This window comes from Rhincodon typus, chromosome 20, assembly GCF_021869965.1.
Source record: "Rhincodon typus isolate 14 chromosome 20, sRhiTyp1.1, whole genome shotgun sequence".
NCBI classification, from domain to species: Eukaryota; Metazoa; Chordata; class Chondrichthyes; order Orectolobiformes; family Rhincodontidae; genus Rhincodon; species Rhincodon typus.
The window spans coordinates 40,707,781-40,729,189 of NC_063351.1; the positions used below are offsets into that span (position 1 = coordinate 40,707,781).

The 21,409-nt window shown below is 44.6% G+C and overlaps 1 protein-coding gene across 1 annotated transcript in view; it reads left to right on the plus strand.

Moving 5' to 3' along the window:
- The first annotated feature begins 257 nt into the window (after positions 1–257).
- The window catches only part of LOC109911423 (solute carrier family 2, facilitated glucose transporter member 5-like), a 42,969-nt gene continuing 21,817 nt past the window's right edge, over positions 258–21,409 (plus strand). Inside the window, exons 1-7 of the mRNA XM_048609214.1 lie at positions 258–467; positions 6,391–6,551; positions 8,300–8,424; positions 8,813–8,958; positions 15,181–15,313; positions 18,108–18,301; positions 19,657–19,767. Coding sequence (XP_048465171.1) covers positions 258–467; positions 6,391–6,551; positions 8,300–8,424; positions 8,813–8,958; positions 15,181–15,313; positions 18,108–18,301; positions 19,657–19,767 — 1,080 coding nt within the window. The remainder of the gene's footprint in view (positions 468–6,390; positions 6,552–8,299; positions 8,425–8,812; positions 8,959–15,180; positions 15,314–18,107; positions 18,302–19,656; positions 19,768–21,409) is intronic.

Here is a 21,409-nt window from a genome sequence, read left to right on the forward strand (position 1 = left end):
CCCTCTGACAGTGCGGCACTCCCTCAGTACTGACCCTCTGACAGTGCAGCACACCCTCAGTATTGACACTCCAGAAGTACACCACTACTGAAGTACTTACTACTGCATTCAAAAGCCACTCACTGTGTAAATAGTTAGTTACTTTGGCAGGATTTGAAAAGTGATATGATGGGTTATTTTTATTTTTGCGCTGCCCCTGAAGCATAGACGTGGAACTAAAGTGAAGGATCTGCAGAACTTCCCTTTCTTGGTTGTCAATGCCGACAGTCTACTTTGTGTCTTCAAAATACTCAGACTGCCTGACAGATGCTCAGCATCAGGAGTATTCTGTTTTAACCTCATCGCTTTTGTTTTCTGTCCTTGCACAGCACCTGACGTGGCCTCTCCTGGCAGTCGCCATCCTCACTTCCTTTGGTTCCTCCATGGCCTACGGCTATAACCTAGCAGTGGTGAACTCACCGGCAGAGGTGAGATAACATCATTGAGCAGGATTGCTGTGTCCTATCGCAGCACAGATACAAGAATTTATGGGAATGGGAGTGAGTGTGGGAGGGAAGGCTAGGTGTGTTTAGGTACAGGGGAGTATCATTGTATGGCATGGCTTAAAATAATTATTTTCAAGGGCTCCTTTTGAGATTTTCTGAATGGTTACTTTTTGATTTTTGGGGCTACTTTTTCAATGTCACTCACCCATTTATTAGTTGATGCAGTCACATACTAAAAGTTTCTTTTGTAATTATGTTTTCATATGAGGCATTTGGACTCACACAGAAGCAGAATTAGAAGAATTCATCAATATTCTCAGGAATCAATGCTCCATTAAACTTGAGCCCACAGCATTGAATGAAAGCGTTCATTTCCTACTATTGGAATTGGCACAAGATGGGCGTTAGTTAAAGTCAGAAGTCACACAACACCAACCCCATTTCTGAAGAAGGGTCCAGACCCGAAACGTCAACTTTCCTGCTCCTCTGATGCTGCTTGGCCTGCTGTGTTCCTCCAGCTCGACACCTTGTTATCCTAGGTTATAGTCCAACAGGTTTATTTGAAATCACAGGTTTTCAGAGCACAGCTTCTTCATCAGGTGTCGTGTGACTTCTGACTTTGTCCACCCCAGTCCAACGCCAGCACCTCCACATCAGGGCATTACTTAACAATAAATGTTGTTTTCAAAATAACTGTCACACTTCTACATTCAAAAAGCCATCACCCTAAAACACACCTTCCACAGATTGGTATGGCCACTGCTAATTGTGTTTCCGTCAGAAAAGCACAAAGCTAAAAGAATCTAACCAAGCTGTTACTACCACAGATCTAAAACTGAGAATTAACTTTTATAATTGACACAGTGTTTATTACAGTAGCTTTCACAACATTTTTCTTCTATGTTAACTTCTGAATCTTTACAGACTTAAAGTCTAGATATTCAACATTTGTTTGCAATTAATTCATTGTTCAGTATGGTTAAGTTTGCCTTGCTTCCAATTATGTAAATATTTCTTTTTTGAGAGATTTAAAACTGTTCTATCTCCTTTAAGCTTCCCTCTCCAGACTCCTTTTAAAGCCTCCTTCACTCCACTCCATTTTCAAGGCATTCATTCCTTCCACTTCTATCTCTACACTGTCTTGGAACTGCTTACTCCTCCCCATCCCCTCAGATGGCCAGACCCCCAGCCTAATAAAAGGTAGGGCCTATAGCAAAAGCACCAGAATCCAGCAGAATTCCCAGTAAAATCCCCAGCTTCTAACAGAAGACACACCTCTCAGCAAACTCCTCAAAATCACTGGCCCACTTCCTGGCAAAATGTTCCCCTGGCAACTCTCTCTTTGCCATCACTTACTTTCCCAAGTACTAGCTGCTCCTCCTATCACAGGCTGGTTCTGTTCTTGCATTGACTGCTCATTGGTTCATTCACTGTGAACCAGTCTGTGATCGGAGGAGCAGCTCTCCACTACTTAACATATTGGAGGGAGGGTATAATTTCTCCCTGGTTACCTTCACAATTAAATTTTCTTTGATGATTTGGAGACTTTTGTGGTGAATTTGCCCACAGCCTCCATGTATTTACAGCCCAGTTGGAGGGGGAGTTTGAGTGGGAAATAGTTTGGAGGAGGGGGTGAGGTGCTGGTAGTTAGGTGCATAAGGGGTGGGAGGTGGGATGATCTGAGGATTGGGAGGATGTATAGAGGTGGGAGGATGTGGCAGGTGGGAATGTATATGGGAGTGGCAAGATTTGTGGGGATGTGAGGATATGTAGGGGTAGATGGTGTGGGTGGGAGTGTCTGTACGAGTCATGGGTTAGAGGACGTATTGAGATAAGAGAGTTTGTGAGGGTGGGAGAGCTTATGAGAGTAGGAGGCTGTGTAGTTGGGAGACTGTGGGATGGGAGATTTGTGTGGGAGGTTGTGGGAGCTGTGGAGAGTGTGCGTGGGAGTTACTTATGGTTTCAGAGACAAACAGGGTGAGCTGAGCTCAGGGTCAGGGATTTAAATATGTTGGATAAGTAGACACACTGGAGAAAGATGCTCTGTGAAAGATGTTGGTCCCTGAGCGATCAAAATCCTGCAATTGTCAGGTTCAGTGAGGCAGTTTCTTAAAATTGTGAAATGTAAGTTTTGTTAAAATTTAATTCCTGGGATGTGGGTCTCATTGGCTAGGCCAACATTGATGGCCTATAATAAAAATAGATATTGCCAACAAACCCAGATGTTCTGGGATCCAGCTCTGAAGAAGAGTTATATCTGATTCGAAACATTCACTCTGTTTCTCTCTCCACAGATGCTGCCACAGTTTCTCCAGCATTTTCTAATTTAAATTTCAGATTTCCAGATTTTTTCCAGTATTTTATTTATGGTCCATCCCAAATTACACTTGAGGTGGTGGGGAGCTGCCTTTTCCAACAGTTGCAGCCTTTGGAGTGTAAAGGTATTCACAGTGCTGTTGGGAAGGATGTTCTGGGATTTCGAGCTAGAATTTATCGGGCATTAAGATTAGACAGGCTGAGCTTATTTTCACTGGAGTTTTGAAGAGTGAAAGGTGATTTGACTGAAGTTTGTAACAACGTAATACCTTAACAAAATGGGTGTGGAAAGGTTGTTTCCTCCTGTGATTCGGTCCAGAATGAGGGGGAATTGTTTTAAAATTAGGGGTCATTCTTTTTTGGACAGAGATTTGGGAAATATTTTTCCTCAGAGGGTTGTACAACTTTGGAATTCTCCTCAGAAGTCAGTGGAGGTGGGTCATTGAATATTTTTTAAAGGCACAGATGGATAGATTTTTGTTAGAGGAATCAAGGATTATCAGAAGTAGGTGGGAATGCGGAATTTTAAATATATGACCATGAGATACGGGACCAAAAGGAGGCCATTCAGCCCACAGAGCATGCTCTGCCATTCAATGATACCATGGCTGATCTGATAACCCTCAACACCTTTCCTGCCTTTTCCCCATAACCCTCAGTACCCTTACTGATTAGAAATGTGTCTATCTCAGTCTTGAATGTACTTAGTTACCCAGCCTCTGTGATAAACTATTCCATAGATTCATCACCCTCTGAGAGAAGAAATTATTCCTCATCTCTGTCTTAAATGTATGACCCCTTAATCTGGGATTATGTTGTCTGGTCCTAGACTCTCACGCAGGGCAAGCAACCTCTCAACATCTAAATTATCAAAGCCCCTAAAAGTGTTTCAATAAGGTTCCTCTCATTTTTCTAAATTCCAATGAGTACAGGTCCAATCTACAAAACCTCTTCTCATAAAACACTCCCTCCATACCTGGTGTCAGCCTAGTGAACCTTCTCTGAACTGCCTCCAATTCCAGTATAGCTTTCCTTAGATAAAGGGACCAAAGCTGTTCACAGTATTCTAGGTGTAGTATAACTAGTGTCGTGTACAGTTTTAGCAAAAGTTCCCTATTTTTATTCCCTCTGAGTAAGGGCCAGTATTCCACTTGCTTTCCTTATCGCCTTCTGAACCTGAATCCTAGTTAGAACTCACAAATCTCTCTGTGCTGGAGCTTTCCGCAGTCTTCCTCCATTTAATTAAATTCAACCTCTCTCTTCTTAATCCTTGACATAATATGATGGAATGTTTTATTAACTTTTAAAATGATGTAGTTCAGCCTGAAGCTAGGGTTTGAAATCTAAACAAAGGAAACTATGGAGAAGTTCCTGGATCTGGATAAAACATTAAAATATATGATGATAGACAGGCAATGGCTAATAGTTTAAACATTAATACATGGTGTACAACAAACATACATTCCTTTAAGGCACAAAATACAACAGACTCACTTTCATTACAAGTCACCCATGGCTAACAAAGGAAGTTAAAGATTGCATTAGATCAAAAGAGATGGTTTACACATTTGTCAAAAAATAGTAAGCCTGGGGATTGGGATTATTTTAAAATTCAGCAAATGAGCAGAACAAATCTGTTAGAGGGAGAATAGATATAAATGTAAACTCGCAAGAAACATATAAACAGATTGCAAAAGATTCTGTATGTATACAAGAAAGAAAAGATTTGCAAAGATAAATGGAGTCTACTACGTACAGACATAAGAGAATTTATCAAGTGAAATACAGAATGGCTGAGAAGCTAAATAATAACTTTGCGGTCATTTTCACAAAGAAAGATAAAAGAAATCTCCCAGAAAAAACAGTGATTCAAGGGAGTGGTGAGAATGAGGAACTGAATGAAATTATTATTAGTAACAAAAAGTAGGACCAAATGAAATAATGGGACTGAAAATTAACAAGTCCTTGTGACCCAAGATGTACATCCCCCAGAGTACTGGAAGAGGCAGCAATAGAGATAGTGGATGCATTCATGATCATCTTTCAAAATTCTATACATTTTGGAATGGTTCCACATTGAAACTATGACCTCAGTTTTTTAACAAAGAAAGGAGAGAGAATACAGAGAACTACCGACCTGATAGCGTAACATCAGTAAGAGGGAAAATACTCGAGCCTGTGATGAAACATGATATAATCGTAGAGATCTACAACCCAGAAAAAGGCTCTCCAGCTCATTGCAGCCATGCTGGTCAAAAAGTATTAGAATCCCATTTTCAAGCACTTGGCCCAAAACCTCTTCTGCCTTGGCATCACAAATGATAAATGCAAACTTAGAAAATAACTATTTGATTAGGCAAAGTCAACATTGATTTTTGAAGGAGAAATGGTTTTTGACAAATCTGTTGAAATTTTTTTCAGTTACTCGCAGAGTAGATGAGGGGAAACGCGTGGATGTGGTGTATTAGAATTACAGAAGGCTTCTGATACCCACACAGAGGTTATTAAACTAAATTCGAGCACATTTGGGGGAAATATCCCGGCTTGGATTGAGAATTAACCAACAGACAGAAAACAGAGTGTAAGAATAAATTGGTCATTCTCAGGTGGGCAGGCTTTAACCAGTGGGTTAAAGGCCTGGGCCCCAGCTGTTCACAATTCATATCCAATGATTTGGATGGAAGGGACATTTGTAACATTTCCAAGCTTACAGATGACATAAAACTAGTCGAAAATGAGGATGATGCAAAGAAGCTCAAGCCTGGATGAGTGTGCAAGAACATTGCAGATGGATAAATATGAGGTTATCCACTATAGTCAGACAAATGGCGATACAAAGTGTTTCTTAAACATTGTGATTTGTGAGAGATTGGGAAGTATTGATTTCCAAAGGGACCTGCATGTCCATTTGTCACTGAATGCTAATATGCAGGTGCAGCAAACATTTACAAAGGCAAGTGCTATGTTACCCATTACTACACCAGGATTTGAGTACAGGAATAAAGATGTCTTGCTTCAATTGTATACAACACTGGTGATATTTCACCCGGAGTAAGGTGCAGAGTTCAGGCTCCCTTACCTGAGGAGAAATATACTTGCCATGGAAGGACAGCAGTGGAGATTCACCAGACTGATTCCTGGGATGGTGGCATTGTCCCTGAAGAGAGCTGGAAGAGACTCAGCCTCTGGATTTTAGAAGAATGAGAAATGGGTTCATAGAAAGTTAGAAAATTCTTACAGGGCATGACAGGGTAGATGCAGAAAGATGGCTTCCCCTGTCTGGGGGTGTAGAATCAGGGGACACAGACTCAGAATAAAGAGCAAGGACTGAGATAAGGAGAAATGTCTTCAATCAGATAGGGTGTCTTTGGAATTCTCTCTCCCTGAGGTCTGTGGAAGCTCAATTATTGGTTATGTTCAAGACTGAGACCAGTAGATTTCTAGATACTAATGACATCAAGGGATATGCAGATAGCATGTGAAAACAGTATTGAGGTAGATGATCAGCCATAATCTAAAATGATGGTACAGAATTGAAGGGCTGAATCCTGCCATCTTCCTGTGTCTGTATTGAATTATTTATTCCCAGTATATTAAGGGTTTCTACAACGACACCATCCTGGAACGATTCAACCAGTCCTTATCCGTCCCTCACTTGGTGCTGCTGTACTCAGCAACTGTGTCGGTGTTTGCAGTCGGTGGGATGATTGGCTCGCTGCTCGTCGGGCTGCTTGTGGCAAAGTTTGGTCAGTAAGTATCATTGGCTTTGCCCGTCTCTGTCCCTACCTCAGCTCATCCACTGCTGAAACCCTCATTTCTCTTTTTGTTACCTCTGGCCTTGACTATTCCAACACACTCCAGGCCAACCGCTCCACATCTTACCCTCCATAATCTTAAATCATTCAAAACTCTGCTGCCTGTGTCTTTCCTCACACCAAGTGCCAGTCCCCAATCACCCCCCCCCACCTATATTGGCTACAATGTTTTGCTTTAAAAGTCCTCCTCCTCGTTTTCCATTCCCATGTGGACCTCACTGTTCGCTGTCTCTCCTTAAGCCCACAGACTTCCTAGGTCACCCTGTTCCTCTAATTCTGGTCACTTAACACACCCCAACTTTCAATACTCCACCATTGGTGACCATAACTTCAACCTTCAACACCCCACGGCTTTGGGAATTCCTTCCCTAAATCTTGTTGCTGTCTACTTCTCCTTCCTCTTTTAAGAACCTTCCTAAACACTACTTTTTCAACCATGAGTCTTTGGAATTTGCTCCTGAAAAGGTGATAGAAACAGAGTCCTTTGATATTTTTAAGACAGAGTTGAATCGCTTCTTTTTAAGCAAGGGAGTAATACGTCATCAGGATAGGTGGGAATGTGGATTTGAGGTTACAATAGGATCAGCCATGATCGAATTAGATGTGGAGCAGGCTTGAAGGGCTGAATGGCCTACTTTTGACTCTGATTGTTTGCATTTTTTCTGTCATTCTCCCATTACTCTGTGTTATTCTTTCTCATTATTGCTTTTCTGACTCTCATTCTTCCACTTCCCTCAGTCTGTCTCTCATTTCCTGCACATCTCTATTATTCACATTTTATCACTTTTTCATTCTGTCTTTCAATCTCTTACTTATTCGTATTCATTCTCCCTCCTTCTTTCATTTCTCCCTTTTTCATTTTATCTCTGTCTCTCGCTCTCTCTCATACAAATTCCTGAAACTGTGACAGGATTCAGAAGAGTGATCCTTGCTGATTTCCTAACTTGATGGTTGCATATTTCCCAGTGTGTGGGCTGAGACTGGGTCCACTCAGCACAGCCTAGAAGGTCCATCTGAAGTCTTTTGCACTCTCTGCCATGGAGGTAGAAGGATGCACCTCCCACCTCAAGCAGAAATCCTGCTGTCTGCCCCAAACAGAACCTGTCACTGTCCAGAGGAAAGAGTGATCTGTCATGTCTCATCACATTTATACTGCAAAGTGTTTCACATTAAAGACTGACTTTGTTCAAGGGCTAGGGTTCAGAACATTGAGGAATGATCTAATCAAAGTGATTAAAGGAGTTGATAGCACTGGTGGAGAGTAACCATTTCCTCCAATTCCAGAACTAGGGAGTTAAAATTTGAGCCAGGCTGTTCAGTGGTGAAATCTTGGAAGCTCTTCCTTACACAGAGGGGAGTGGGAACCTGGAAATCCCTCTCCCAAAAAGGTGTTGAAGCTGAGAGGGAGAGGAGACGGTGAAATAAAAGCAGAAAGTGCTGGAGAAACTCAGCAGGACTGGAAGCATCTGTTGAGTGAGAAGCAGAGTTAATGGTTCGAGTCCAAAGACTCTTCTCCTCCTCCAAAGAGTCATTCTACAAACATTTAAATAAATTAAAAGTATGGATGTTTTCCTGAAGGGTAAGCGAGGACACTAGCTGTCCTGAGAATTGCACAAGGATTGAATCTTGCAGGTCATGATTGACACTGTGTCTCTCACAAACATCTCTCCAATTGGTTAACAGGAAGGGGACCCTTGTGTACAGTACACTCCTGATGTTACTAGGTGGACTCCTGATGGGATTCAGTCGAGTGCTGCATTCCCCAGAAATGGTCATCCTGGGACGTTTCATGACTGGAATCCACTCAGGTAACCAGGTGCTGGCCCCGTTTGGGAGTAACTGTTCAGGGAATGATAGAGTCGGTCAGAGACGTGGGTGGTGCCAGAGAGAGAGAGGGAGAGAGGAAGGCAGCAGGGAGAAGTGGAGGGATGGATTGCAGGAAATACACACTGGTATATGTAGAGAGAGAAAAACAGAGTGAGACAAAGGTGGAGACTACTAAATAGGAAAGAGAGAGAGGACAGATAGAGGCGCAAAGACAGAGAGTGGCTCAGATAGAGAGATAGAGGGAGAAATAGAAAGGAAGAAGGATAGAGATGATTACAGAGATGACAAGCAGATGGTTCTGAAAGGCTGTACCTTTATTACTGATACTAGCCCCTGCCTGAACCTTCATCCGTTTTTTGCTGTCTCCAGGTATTTCACTCAGTGTGGTTCCGATGTATCTGGGTGAAATTGCTCCTAAAAATCTGCGAGGATTCCTGGGTTTAATTCCTACTATCTTCATCTGTCTGGGAGTGTTTGCAGCCCAGGTGCTGGGCCTGAGTGAGTTATTGGGGAAGGTAAGCCTTGTGATTCCTAGCCTTTCACCTCTCACCTTCTGTCTCGCCCCAGCCCATGTTTATTCAGTCTCTGCCCCTGAGGAACTCACAGTAAACACAGTACTGCAGCCAATCACATCAGTGCTAGGATTGTCTCCGACAGCTGATCTGAATCCAGTATGAGGACAGCTTCAGGGACCACTGCCCATCCATTAACCCAGTCTAACAAAGAGCTGGATTTCACAATCGCACAGAAACCAATCTGACTCTGTCCATCTCCCAGCCAGCTCCTGGAGGCTGAAGCAGCACATAGAGTCATAGAGAGGGACAGCACTAGGAAAGACCCTTTGGTCCAACCCCTCCATGCCAACCAGATACCCTTAATTAATCTAGTCCCAGTTGCCAGCATTTGGCCCAGATCCCTTTAAAACCTTCCTATTCTTATACCCATCCAAATGCCTTTTAAATGTTGTAATTGTACCAGCCTCCACCACTTCCTCTGGCAGCTCATTCCACACACACATCACCTGCTGTGTGAAAAAGTTACCCCTTAGGTCCCTTTTAAATCTTTCCCTCTCGCATTAAACGTATGCCCTCTAGTTTTGGACACCCCACCGTAGGGAAAAGACCTTGTCTATTTACCCTATCCATGCCCATCATGACTTTATAAACCTCTATAAGGTCACCCCTCAGCCTCTGACACCCCAGTGAAAATAGCCCCAGCCTATTCAGGCTCTCCCTGTAGCTCAAACCCTGTAACCCTGGCAACATCCTTGTAAAGCTTTTCTGAACCCTTTCAAGTTTCACAACGTCCTTTCTATAGGAGGAAGATCAGAATTGCAGTATTCCAAAAGTGGCCTAACCAACGTCCTGTACAGCTGCAACATGACCCTCAACTCCGATACTCAATGCCCTGACCTATAAAGGCAAGCATACCAAACACCTTCTACGCTATCCTATCCACCTGTGACTCCACTTTCAAGGAACAGTGAACCTGCACTCCAAGGTCTCTTTGTTCAGCAACACTCCCTAGGACCTCACCATTAAGTGTATAAGCTCTGCCCTGATTTGCCTTTTCAAAATGCAGCACCTCACATTTATCTAAATTAAACTCCATCTGCCAATCCTTGGCCCATTGGCCCATCTGATCAAGATCCCATTGTACTCTGAGGTAACCTCCTTCACTGTCCACTACACCTCTAATTTTGGTGCCATCTGCAAACTTACTAACCATGCCTTCTATGTTCGCATCCAAGCACTGGACCCAGCACTAATCCTTGTGGTCATGGGCCTCCAGTCTGAAAAGCAACCTTCCACACCACCCTCTGTCTTCTACTTTCGAGCCAGTTCTGTATCCAAATGGCTAATTCTCCCTGTATTCCATGTGATCTAACCTTGCTAACCAGTCTACCATGAGGAACCTTGTCAAATGCCTTATTGACATCCATATAGATCATGTCCACTGCTCTGCCCTTATCAATCCACTTCCTTACTTCTTCAAAAACCTCAATCAAGTTAGTGAGACATGATTTCCCACACATAAAGCCATGTTGACTATCCTTAGTCAGTCCCTTCCCTTTCCAAATACATGTTGAAACCTTATTCTGATGAAGAGTCACCAAACTTGAAATTTTATCTCTGCTTTCCTCCCACAGATGCTGTTAGACCTGCTGAATTTCTCCAGCAATTTATGTTTTTATTCAGAACCTTAGTATTGTACTTGATACCAAGATGATTTTCTGAACAAGAATTTGTGCCATCTCCAGCAAACGCTGCTTTTTCCACTTCCATCATGACACCCCATTTGGTCCCTGCCTCAGATCAGCTGCTGCTGAAACCATCATCCAGACCTTTGTTACTTCCGAACTTGACTATTCCTGTGCATTGCTAGCTTCTCCCATCGGATATATTTTGCATGTGATATGAGCATTGTTGGCTAGGCCAGCATTTATTGCCAATCCCAATATCTGTCTGTCTGACCTGTCTCGACAGCTGTCTGTTGTAAAGACTTCCACAAATTCACTACCCTCTGAGAGAAGAAATTCCTTTTCTCCTGTGTCTTAAATAAGTGACCTCTTATTCTGAGATGATGCCCTTTAGTCCTGAACTCCCCTACCAGGGGAAACAACTTCTGCATTTACCCTGTCAAGTCCCCTAAGAATCTTTTATGTTCAATAAGGTTGCCTCTCATTCTTCTAAATTCCAATGAGTACGAACCCAATTTTTTCCTCATAAGATAGTCCTCCATAACCAGGTCAAACCTTTGCTGGAATGCCTCCAATTCCATTATATCTTTCCTTAGTTAAGGGGCTCAAAACCATTCACAGTATTCTGGTTGTGATCTGACTAGTATCCTGCATGCTTTTAGCAAGGCTTCCCTATTTTATACTCATTCCTTTTAGAAAAAAAAGGTCAACGCTCCATTTACCTTCCCATTACCTGCAGGACTTGTAATGTTAACTTCCTGTGATTTATGCTGGAAGGCTTCTAAATTCTTGCGTGCTGTCACTTTCTGCTTTTAAATAATTTCCAGCCCCTCTATCTTTCCTGTAAAAGAGCATAACCCACATTTTCACACATACATTCCAACCGCCAAGCTTTTTCCCACCTGCTTAACCTGTCGAGCCACATTGCTGGCCTGGGCCTGGAGTCACATGTAGGCCCGACAAGGTAAGAATGGCAGATATCCTTTCTTAGACGACATTAATTTGTGAGTTTTCATGGCAGTCAACAATGGTTACATAGTCACCATCAGGCTAACTTTTGTTTAAATTTCATTATCCGCCATGGCAGGATTCAAACCCATGTCTCCACAGCATTAGCCTGGGGTTGTGGATTAGTAGGCAAGTGACATTATCAGCACATCATCACCTCCTCTTAAAGTACTTAAATTCATCCAAAATTGCTGCCTGTCATCTCACCCACACCGTGTCATTTCCCAGTCACTGTGGGGCTAACTGGCCCTCATTAGTTCCCATACTGCCTCAGTGTAAAATTCTCATCTGTGTTTACAAGTCCCTCCATGGCCTCATCCCTCCCCAATCTCTGTAATATCCTGTAACCCTATGGTCCTCCAAGATATCTGTGCTCCTCCAATACAAATATCTTGAGCAATGACTGTGCCTACTGTTGTATGAGATCCAAGCTCAGGAATTCTCTTCCGACAACTCTCCATGTCAATCGTTCTGAGGAAGGGTCACTTGCCACAAATGCTGCTAGACCTGCTGAGCTTTTCCAGCAATTTCTGTTTTTCTCTCCACTTCAGTACTTCACATTCTCCTTTAAAATGATGTCCTAAAACCTGCTTCTTTGACCAACTCTTAGTCACCTGAGAGAATATTTGACTCTTTGAAGAGCAGCGTTCCTTCAGTACTGACCCCCTGACAGTGCGGCACTCCCTCAGTACTGACCCTCTGACAGTGCAGCACTCCCTCAGTACTGACCCTCTGACAGTGCGGCACTCCCTCAGTACTGACCCTCTGACAGTGCGGCACTCCCTCAGCACTGACCCTCTGACAGTGCAGCACTCCCTCAGTACTGACCCTCTGACAGTGCAGCACTCCCTCAGTACTGACCCTCTGACTGTGTGGTGCTCCCTGAGTACTGACCCTCTCGACAGTGCGGCACCCCCTCAGTACTGACCCTGTGACAGTGTGGCATTCCCTCAGTACTGATGCTTTGACAATGCGGCACTCCCTCAGTACTGACCCTCCGACAGTGCAGCACTCCCTCAGTACCGATCCTCTGACACTGCAGCACGCCCTCATGACTGACCCTCTGACACTGCAGCTCTCCTTCAGTACTGATCCTACAACAGTGCAGTGCTCCCTCACTACTGACCCTCTGATAGTCCAGCACTCCATCTGTACTGACCCTCCGACAGTGCGGCATTCCTTCAGTACTGACCCTACGACAGTGTAGTGCTCCCTCAGCACTGACCCTCTGACAGTGCAGCACTCCCTCAGTACTGACCCTCTGACAGTGCAGCATTCCCTCAGTACTGACCCTCTGACAGTGCGGCACTCCCTCAGTACTGACCCTCTGACAGTGCGGCACTCCCTCAGCACTGACCCTCTGACAGTGCGGCACTCCCTCAGTACTGACCCTCTGACAGTGCAGCACTCCCTCAGTACTGACCCTCTGAATGTGTGGTGCTCCCTGAGTACTGACCCTCCCGACAGTGCGGCACCCCCTCAGTACTGACCTCTGACAGTGCAGCACTCCCTCAGCACTGACCCTGTGACAGTGTGGCATTCCCTCAGTACTGATGCTTTGACAATGCGGCACTCCCTCAGTACTGACCCTCCGACAGTGCAGCACTCCCTCAGTACCGATCCTCTGACACTGCAGTGCTCCCTCACTACTGACCCTCTGATAGTCCAGCACTCCATCTGTACTGACCCTCCGACAGTGCGGCATTCCTTCAGTACTGACCCTACGACAGTGTAGTGCTCCCTCAGTACTGACCCTCCGACTGTGCAGCATTCTCTCAATACTAACCTCCTAGCATTCAGTACTGCCTCAGTACTGAACCTCTGACAGGATAATACTCCCTCAGTATTTATTCTCCAACAGTGCAGCATTTCCTCAGTATTAATCCTATGACAGTGTAGTGCTTCATCTGTTCTGACCCTCTGACAGTGCAGTAAATCCTCAGTAGTTAGTATTGTGCTGTGCTGTTTGGAGTGGGATTTGAAATACCACAGACTCAGAGACAAGATTGTTACTCACTGAGTCACAGCAAAGTGTGTACAAGAGAGCACTGAATGCTGGTGTGCACGCTATTGGTCCAATCTCTGCCCTGGAGCTACAACCCCTCTTACAAATTATCCCCCTATCAAATTTTTGTGTTCTAGTTAACTGCTTCTCCCCAGTTTCTTTCCTGTGCACTGTGGAGTATTTATTCTTACATGAATACCCACAAAACTGAGAGAGATTCTCAGCTTCTAATAACCTACAGATTTCTAGCCAAACTCTCTTGTTTTGGAAACTGCACCAACTAAACTTTTCTACTAAGGTGACTGTGTTTTCCCTGAACTGTCCTGAATTCCTGTAAGGTGAGAAACCTAAGCTAGCTTCTGACCTCCAACTTTCAATCTCTGGTTTGTCTAAACTAAGATCAATCCTTGGAAACCGCCATAGTACATACAGTTTTCCATTAACACACCTCAGAGGTCTATTAACACTTATTTTCTGAACAGTGCCGGAGTAAGGTCACAATTTCACAAGGACTGTGACCTCAATTTACCCTCAAAGGAAACTTCAATAGAAATAACCCATATTCATCTGCCTCTTTGGTAAAATACACTTTCCAAAAATGACATTTATATATTTAAATTATACGCCTTCCATCACATTACCCCTGGTATACTGGCTCCCATGGATTCCATCCCAGTACCTCGACATTTCATCCTTGTCACATGTATCTGCTCTGGTTTATACCCACCCTCGTCCGCACTCCCCCCACCACCACCAGTACCCACCCTGGTGTACCATCTACAGTTTACTTGCCTCCTGGTATACCTGCTGCAGCCTATGTGTATACTATTATATTTGACCTTTGACAGAAATGCTGCAGTGCACTTGCCTGCCTGTGTATTTGGCGCGTGTGCATGTACACACAAACACACACATATACAGACACACGTGTGTTTGTATTTAGGTCAAACTGAACACTGATTTAGGTAATGAGCTCGCTTCTAGGTAGAGGTTTCTCCAGTTGAAAATCCACATTGGCTTTCTATCTCTCGTATTTGAGTTATTTTCTTCTTTTTCCCCTCTCCTTCCCTCATTCTCTGCTTCTCTTTCCCTCTCTCTCTCCCTCTGTTTCTCTCTGCCTCTTTTTCCTTGTCTGTCTGCCTTCGTCTCGCTCTCTCTCCATCTCTCCCCCTGTCTATTCTTCTTTATTTAACTGTCTCTCCCCTTATACATCTCTCTCTTCTTTATGTCCTCTCTGTATTTATTTCTGTTTCTCCTACTATCTCTCTCTCTCTCTGTCTATCTCTGTCCATTTCACTCTGTCTCTTTGACTCCGTCCATCGTGCACTTTCTCTCTCTCTTTCTTTTTCTGACTCTCTCTCTCTGTATCCATTTCTTTCTGTCACTCTCCCCCGTCTATCTCTTTTTATCCTTCTCTCTGTCTGATTATTGGTCTCTCCCCACCCCCTCGAACGTCTGTGTGTGTCTCTCTCTCTCTATACACACCCCCAACACCCCCTCCCCCATGTCTGTGTTTGTTTACAGGAGAAGGACTGGCCTCTCTTGCTGTCTCTGGTCATGGCTCCAGCCCTGGTTGAGCTGCTGTTCCTTCCTTGGTTCCCAGAAAGTCCTCGATATCTGCTGATTCAGAAGGAGGACGTTGCAGCCACAGTGCGAGGTGTGAACCGGGAATGGGGATGGAGGGGACGAAGAGGAGGGCAGAGAGTTGATAGAGAGTTGACTTGATAGAGGTGTACAAAATGATCAGAGGTATAGATATAGAGTAGACAGCCAGAGACTTTTTCCTAGGGTGGAGGTAGCTTTTACGAGGGGACATAGTTTTAAAGTGAAAGGAGGTAGATGTAGGGGAGATGTCAGAGGTAGGTTCTTTACTCAGAGAGTGGTCGGGGCGTGGAATGCATTGCCGGAGAGGGTAGTGGAGTCGGCCTCATTAGGGGCATTTAAGCGGCTATTAGGTAGGCATATGGATGATAGTATAAGGTAGCGGTGGAGGTTAGATAGACCTTAGGTTTAGGGTAGAAGTTCGGCACAACATCGTGGGCCGAAGGGCCTGTGCTGTGCTGTACTGTTCTATGTTCTATGTTCTAGAGAGGGAGGGATTGTGAATGGAGTGTTGGAAGGGGAAGGAGTGGACGGAGAGGAAGCAGTAGGAGGTGGTGTGATGTGTTGATGAATAAAATATCAGTTAAAAGCAGCTCCAAAGCACATCGTAGAACTCAGTCTTTCCTACTTTCAGTGTGACAGAAACACTCAGCATTGTCAGTCCAGGATGAAAGTAGAAAATTACTTAGAATATTTGACAAAAGTGACATCCATAATGTCACTGATAAAATTATCAGTCTTCACGTTGAAAATACCCTCCATCGTTTGGTGTGGCACTATCACTGTGCTAAATGGGACAGACTTTGAACAGATCTAGCAAGTCAAAACTGGGCATCATGAGGTGCTGTGGGCACCAGCAGCAGCAGAACTGTGTTCCAACACAATACATAATCTAAAATAAAACACAGAATTGTAGGATTCTGGAGATCTGAAACAAAAACAAAAATTGCTGAAGAATCACAGCGGGTCTGGAAGCATCCAAAGGAAGAAAGCAGAGTTAACAGTTTGAGCCCAGTGACTCTTCATCAGAACAGCTGCTCGACCTCTTCGACAATGCCAGGATTACCTAGGCACACACTTGGATCTGACCAGCAGCAACTCGACCACAAAGCAACCCCTCTCAAAAATGATTAGAACAGGATACAGCAATGCCTCCTTCCCCACAACTCTCACGCTTAGCTCAACTCCTAGTGTTTCCACTCTCAGCAGTTCCCATTCCATGCTGTGAGCACTTTAAGCCTTGCTTTTCAAACTAGCGCCACACAAGTACCTGGCAATTACCATCTGCAACAAGAGAGAATCTAACCATCGCCCTTGATATTTAATGGCATTGCCATCACTGAATTCCCCACTATCAACATCCTGGAGAGTCACCGTTGACTAGCAACTGAATTGGACCAGCCATAATAATACTGTGGTTGTAACCACAGGTCAGAGGCTAGGTATTCTGCAGTGAGTAACTGTCCTTGTGACTCCCAGAAGCTTGTCCACCGACCATAAGATACAAGTCAGGACTGTGACGGAATATTCCTGGATGCATGCAGCTCCAACAATACTCAGGCAGTTTGACATCATTCAGGACTTGGCAGCCCGCTTGACTGGCACTTCATCTAACACCTTCAGTATTCACTTCCTCCACCACCGACGCTCAATATCAGCATTATGTATTATCTATAAGATGCCGTGTGGAAATTCACCGAGGCAACTGCATACCACCATCCAAACTCACAACCACTACCATCTCGAAAGACAAATGCAGCGTATACATTGGAATATACACCACCTGTAAGTTCTCCTCCACCATCTTGACATGGTAATATATTGCCCTATCTCAGTGTTGCTGGGTCAAAACTCTGGGACTGTTCCCCCATCTCTGCCCCTGAAAGGCATTGTGGGTGCCTCTTACTCCCTAAAACCTGCAATTGTTCAAGATAGTGGCTCACCGTCACCTTCTCCAAATCATAAAGGGCCCAGTCAGCACGGCCCACATCCCACTAATGAATTAAGAAAGTATGATTGCTGGCTGGCTATACAACTGGGGACTCTGTCTGTGCCCGTTTCAGCTGCTGTCTGATAATTCTGCTTTTCCCCTCGTGTTGGTGAGGGATAGCAGCCAAGACAGTGGGCCAGGTCACCGCTGGATTGTCCCAGAATCACATTTAGAGCCTGGGTTTTAATCTTGCCCAGGTGGCCAAAATGAATCCATGTTCGATCAGGCAGCCTTTTCCACACCCCTGGGACTGAACTGGCTGAACAACCAGTTTCTCTTCTTCTTCTGCAGGGCAACGGTTCAATAGCATATCCCTGTGACCATGTGTCAGTGAGCAAGAGAGAGGGTTAAATAACAGTCTCAGCTCTCACCAACACAGCCTGCTAATGAAACAGTCAGTCTGCCCAGGGTCATAAGATCATAAGAAATGGAGTAGGAGGAGGCCATTCAGCCCATTGATTCTGCTTTGTCAATCTGCTTGGCCTCATGGATCTATCTAACACCCCACTGAGATGAAAGATGGCGATTTGGGGGCCAGAGGTGATATGGAAGAGGGTCTTTCTGGGAGAATATGAGATAACAAGGTGTAGAGCTAGATGAACACAGCAGGCCAAGCAGCATCAGAGGAGCAGGAAGGCTGACGTTTCGGGCCGAGACCCTTCTTTCTGGGAGGGTGTCTTTTTGCACCATTGTGCTCAATAAATACCAGAGACAAATGAGTTTGTGCCTCAGATGGTGGGTAGCTCTAACTGGCAGCAGAGAGTTGGAAGAATGGGTGAGATACCAGGGACTGGGTCAGCAACCATATTGAATAATCAGATGATTTCTCGTTTCTTTCCTTTCCCATTCTCTCCACCAGCACTGACATGGTATCGGAACAGGTACAGCAGCAACATACAGGCAGAGGTCGAGGAGATGCAAGAAGAGCAAAGATCATTGACTTCCTTGGAGACCATCTCAGTTTTCCAGCTAATAGCCGATTGCTCAGTCCGATGGCAGCTCGTTTCCGTCATTGTGATCAACATTGGGATGCAGCTTTCAGGAATAGATGCGGTGAGTGAGGTCAGAAAAGGGGAGAAATTGGGTTTGTCAAAGAGGGGAGAGGCCAAAGGAGAGAAAGGCTTCCCTCTCTGTTCACATTTATGTCTGCAGAACATCGCAAAACACTTCACAGCCAATGACTTACTTTAGAAGTATAGCCACTGTTGTAATGTAAAATACACAGCTACCAGTTCAGCAAACAGCAATGAGATAAAGACCAGAATAACTCTTTAATGACATTGGTTGAGTGACAAATATCATCAAAACCTCAGCGAGAACACCCCTGTTCTTCAGATTAGGACATGGAAACTTCTCATCTATTTGAACTGGCAGATGAGGCTTCAATTTAACATCCTGTCCTCTTTCAATGCAGCACTCCCTCAGCACTGACTCTCCGACAGTGTGGCACTCCCTCAGTACTGACCCCCTGACAGTGCAGCACTCCCTCAGCACTGACCCTCCTGACAGTGCACAACTCCCTCAGTACTGACCCTCTGACAGTGAAGCACTCCCCCAGTACTGACCCCCCAAAAAAGATTAACTCCCTCAGTACTGACCCTCCGACAATGCAGCGCTCCCTCAGAACTGACACTCCAGCAGCACAGCACTCCCTCATTACTGCATGCACGCTCTGTTCAATGTAATCTGTATGCCTCTGTCTAAGTATTTTTGATCTGTACCTCCTTTGCTTATATGATCTGCCTGTACTGCTTGTAAACAAAGCTGTTCACTGTATTTCGGTACACGTGACAATAAATAAATCAATCAATTAAGTCGAACAATGCAGCACTCCTTTAGTACAATCTTCTGAACATAGAACATAGAACAGTACAGCACAGTACAGGCCCTTCAGTCCACAATGTTGTGCCGACCTGTTATCCTACTAAGATCAATCTACCCTGCATACCCTACATTTTACTATCCTCCATGTGCCTATTCAAGAGTTGCTTAAAAATCTCTAAAGTATCTGACAATATATCACTCAATACTGACTCTCCCACAGTGTGGCACTTCTGCAGTTCTGACCCTCCCACAATGCAGTGCTTCCTCAATACTGACCCTCTGATGGTGTTGCACTCCCTCTCTATTGACCCTCTGACAGTGTTGCACTCCCTCACTACTACACTGGGAATATCTGCAGGGATTTTGTGCTTAAGTCTATAAAACATGCCTTGAACTCCCACCATCTGACTCTGTGACAGAAGTGTTACCATATTACCAGTGAGTGATTGCTGACACTATGCAATGATGAGCTTCATGTGAGAATATACTAGATTAAGAGAACCATTTCTGTCAATGATGTGTTTCATGATTAGTTTGAGCTACAAAGTGATCTGTTTGTACAAACCAATCTGTTTGCTTTTCAGATCTGGTTCTATACAAACAGAATATTTGAAAAATCTGGGATCCCTATGCAATATATCCAGTACACTACTGTGGGGACCGGTGCAATTGAGGTTGTTGCTGGACTGATTGGGGTAAGTTACAGCTTATTTCCTACTCTACCAACAATCTTAAAACAACAAGTCAGACACAGAGACATTTGTGGTAAATTCCTGCAGATACTGTAACCCTGGAAGACCAGCAGAAAATGCTGAAAATACTCAGCAGATCAGGCGCCACATAAAGATAGGAACAGAGTTAAATGGGAAAGCCACAAACATGGGTTCATGGGTTCGGTGGGTTTGGTTCAGATGGGAAGCTAAAATGCAAAATATAAAATGGAAATCCAAACCACCTCAAACCCAGCCAGTTCATGTTTCAATGGAAGTTAGACAAGGCTCCACAAATATCCCCATCCTCAATGATAGAAGAACCCAACACATTAGTGCAAAGTTGAATTGACTGCACAGAGGCCGGTATCCCATCACCAAGTCGCCCTTTATTTACTTGTGCACAGTACACTGGCTGTGGCCAGCCAGCTCAGGGTCAGCTCTCTGAACTGAGGAGATTCTAAATCCCCTGTTTAAGTTGGTCAGCCAGGCCTTCCTGATTGGACCAGGTTAACAACTCCAGTCAAAGATCTCGTAGTCAACAATATCCACCTGGTTCCAATCACTACAAAAGATAAGGCTGAAGTATTCACAGTAATCATCGGCCACAAGTGCCAAGTAGATGCTTCATCTTGGCATCCTCCAGGGCAGCAGGGGTGGCTGAGTGGTTAGCACTGCTGCCTCACAGCGCCAGGAACCCAGGTTCGATTCCACCCTCGGACGACTGTCTGTGTGGAGTTTGCACATTCTCCCTGTATCAGCGTGGGATTCCTCCCACAGTCCAAAGATGTGTGGGTTAGGTGGATTGGCCAGTCTAAGTTGCCCGTAGTGTCCAGGGATGTGTAGGCTGGATGGATTAGCCATGGGAATTGCAGGGCTACAGAGAAAGGTTGAGGGGTGGAGGCGGGTGAGTCTGGGTGGGATTCTGTTAAGAGAGACCATGTGGACTTGTTGGCCCAGAATGGCTTGTGTTCACACTGTAGGGATTCTACAAAAGAGCTGAATTCCAGAGGTGAAGTGAGAGTGACAGCCTTTAACATCAAGGCTGCATTCGACCAAGGAGTCCTAGCAGAACTGGAATGAATGGGTATCCAGGGCAAACTCACTGCTGGTTGGAGTGACATCTGGCAGATAGAAAGATGGTGGTGGTTGTTGGAGGTCAGTCATCTCAGCTTCCTTACATGTCTGCAGAAGTTCCGCAGGGTAGTGTCCTGGGCCCAATCATCTTCAGCTGCTTCATCAATGACCTTCCCTCTATCATAAGGTCAGAAGTGGAAATGTTAGCCGATGATTGTACAATGCTCAGCATCATTCGCGAATCCTCAGATACTGAAGCAGTCCATGTTCAAATGCAACAAGATCTGGACAATATCCAGGCTTGGGCTGAAGTAACATTTGTGCCACACAAATGTCAGGCTATAACCATCTCCAATCTAACCACCACCCCTTGACATTCAATGGTGTTACCATCACTGAATCCCCCACTATCAACATCCTGGGGATTAACATTGACCAGAAATTCAGCTGGGCTCACCACATAAACACATTGACTACAAGAGCAGGTCAGAGGCTTAGGAATACTGTGGTGAGTAATTCACCTCCTAACTCCCCAAAGCCTGTCCACCAT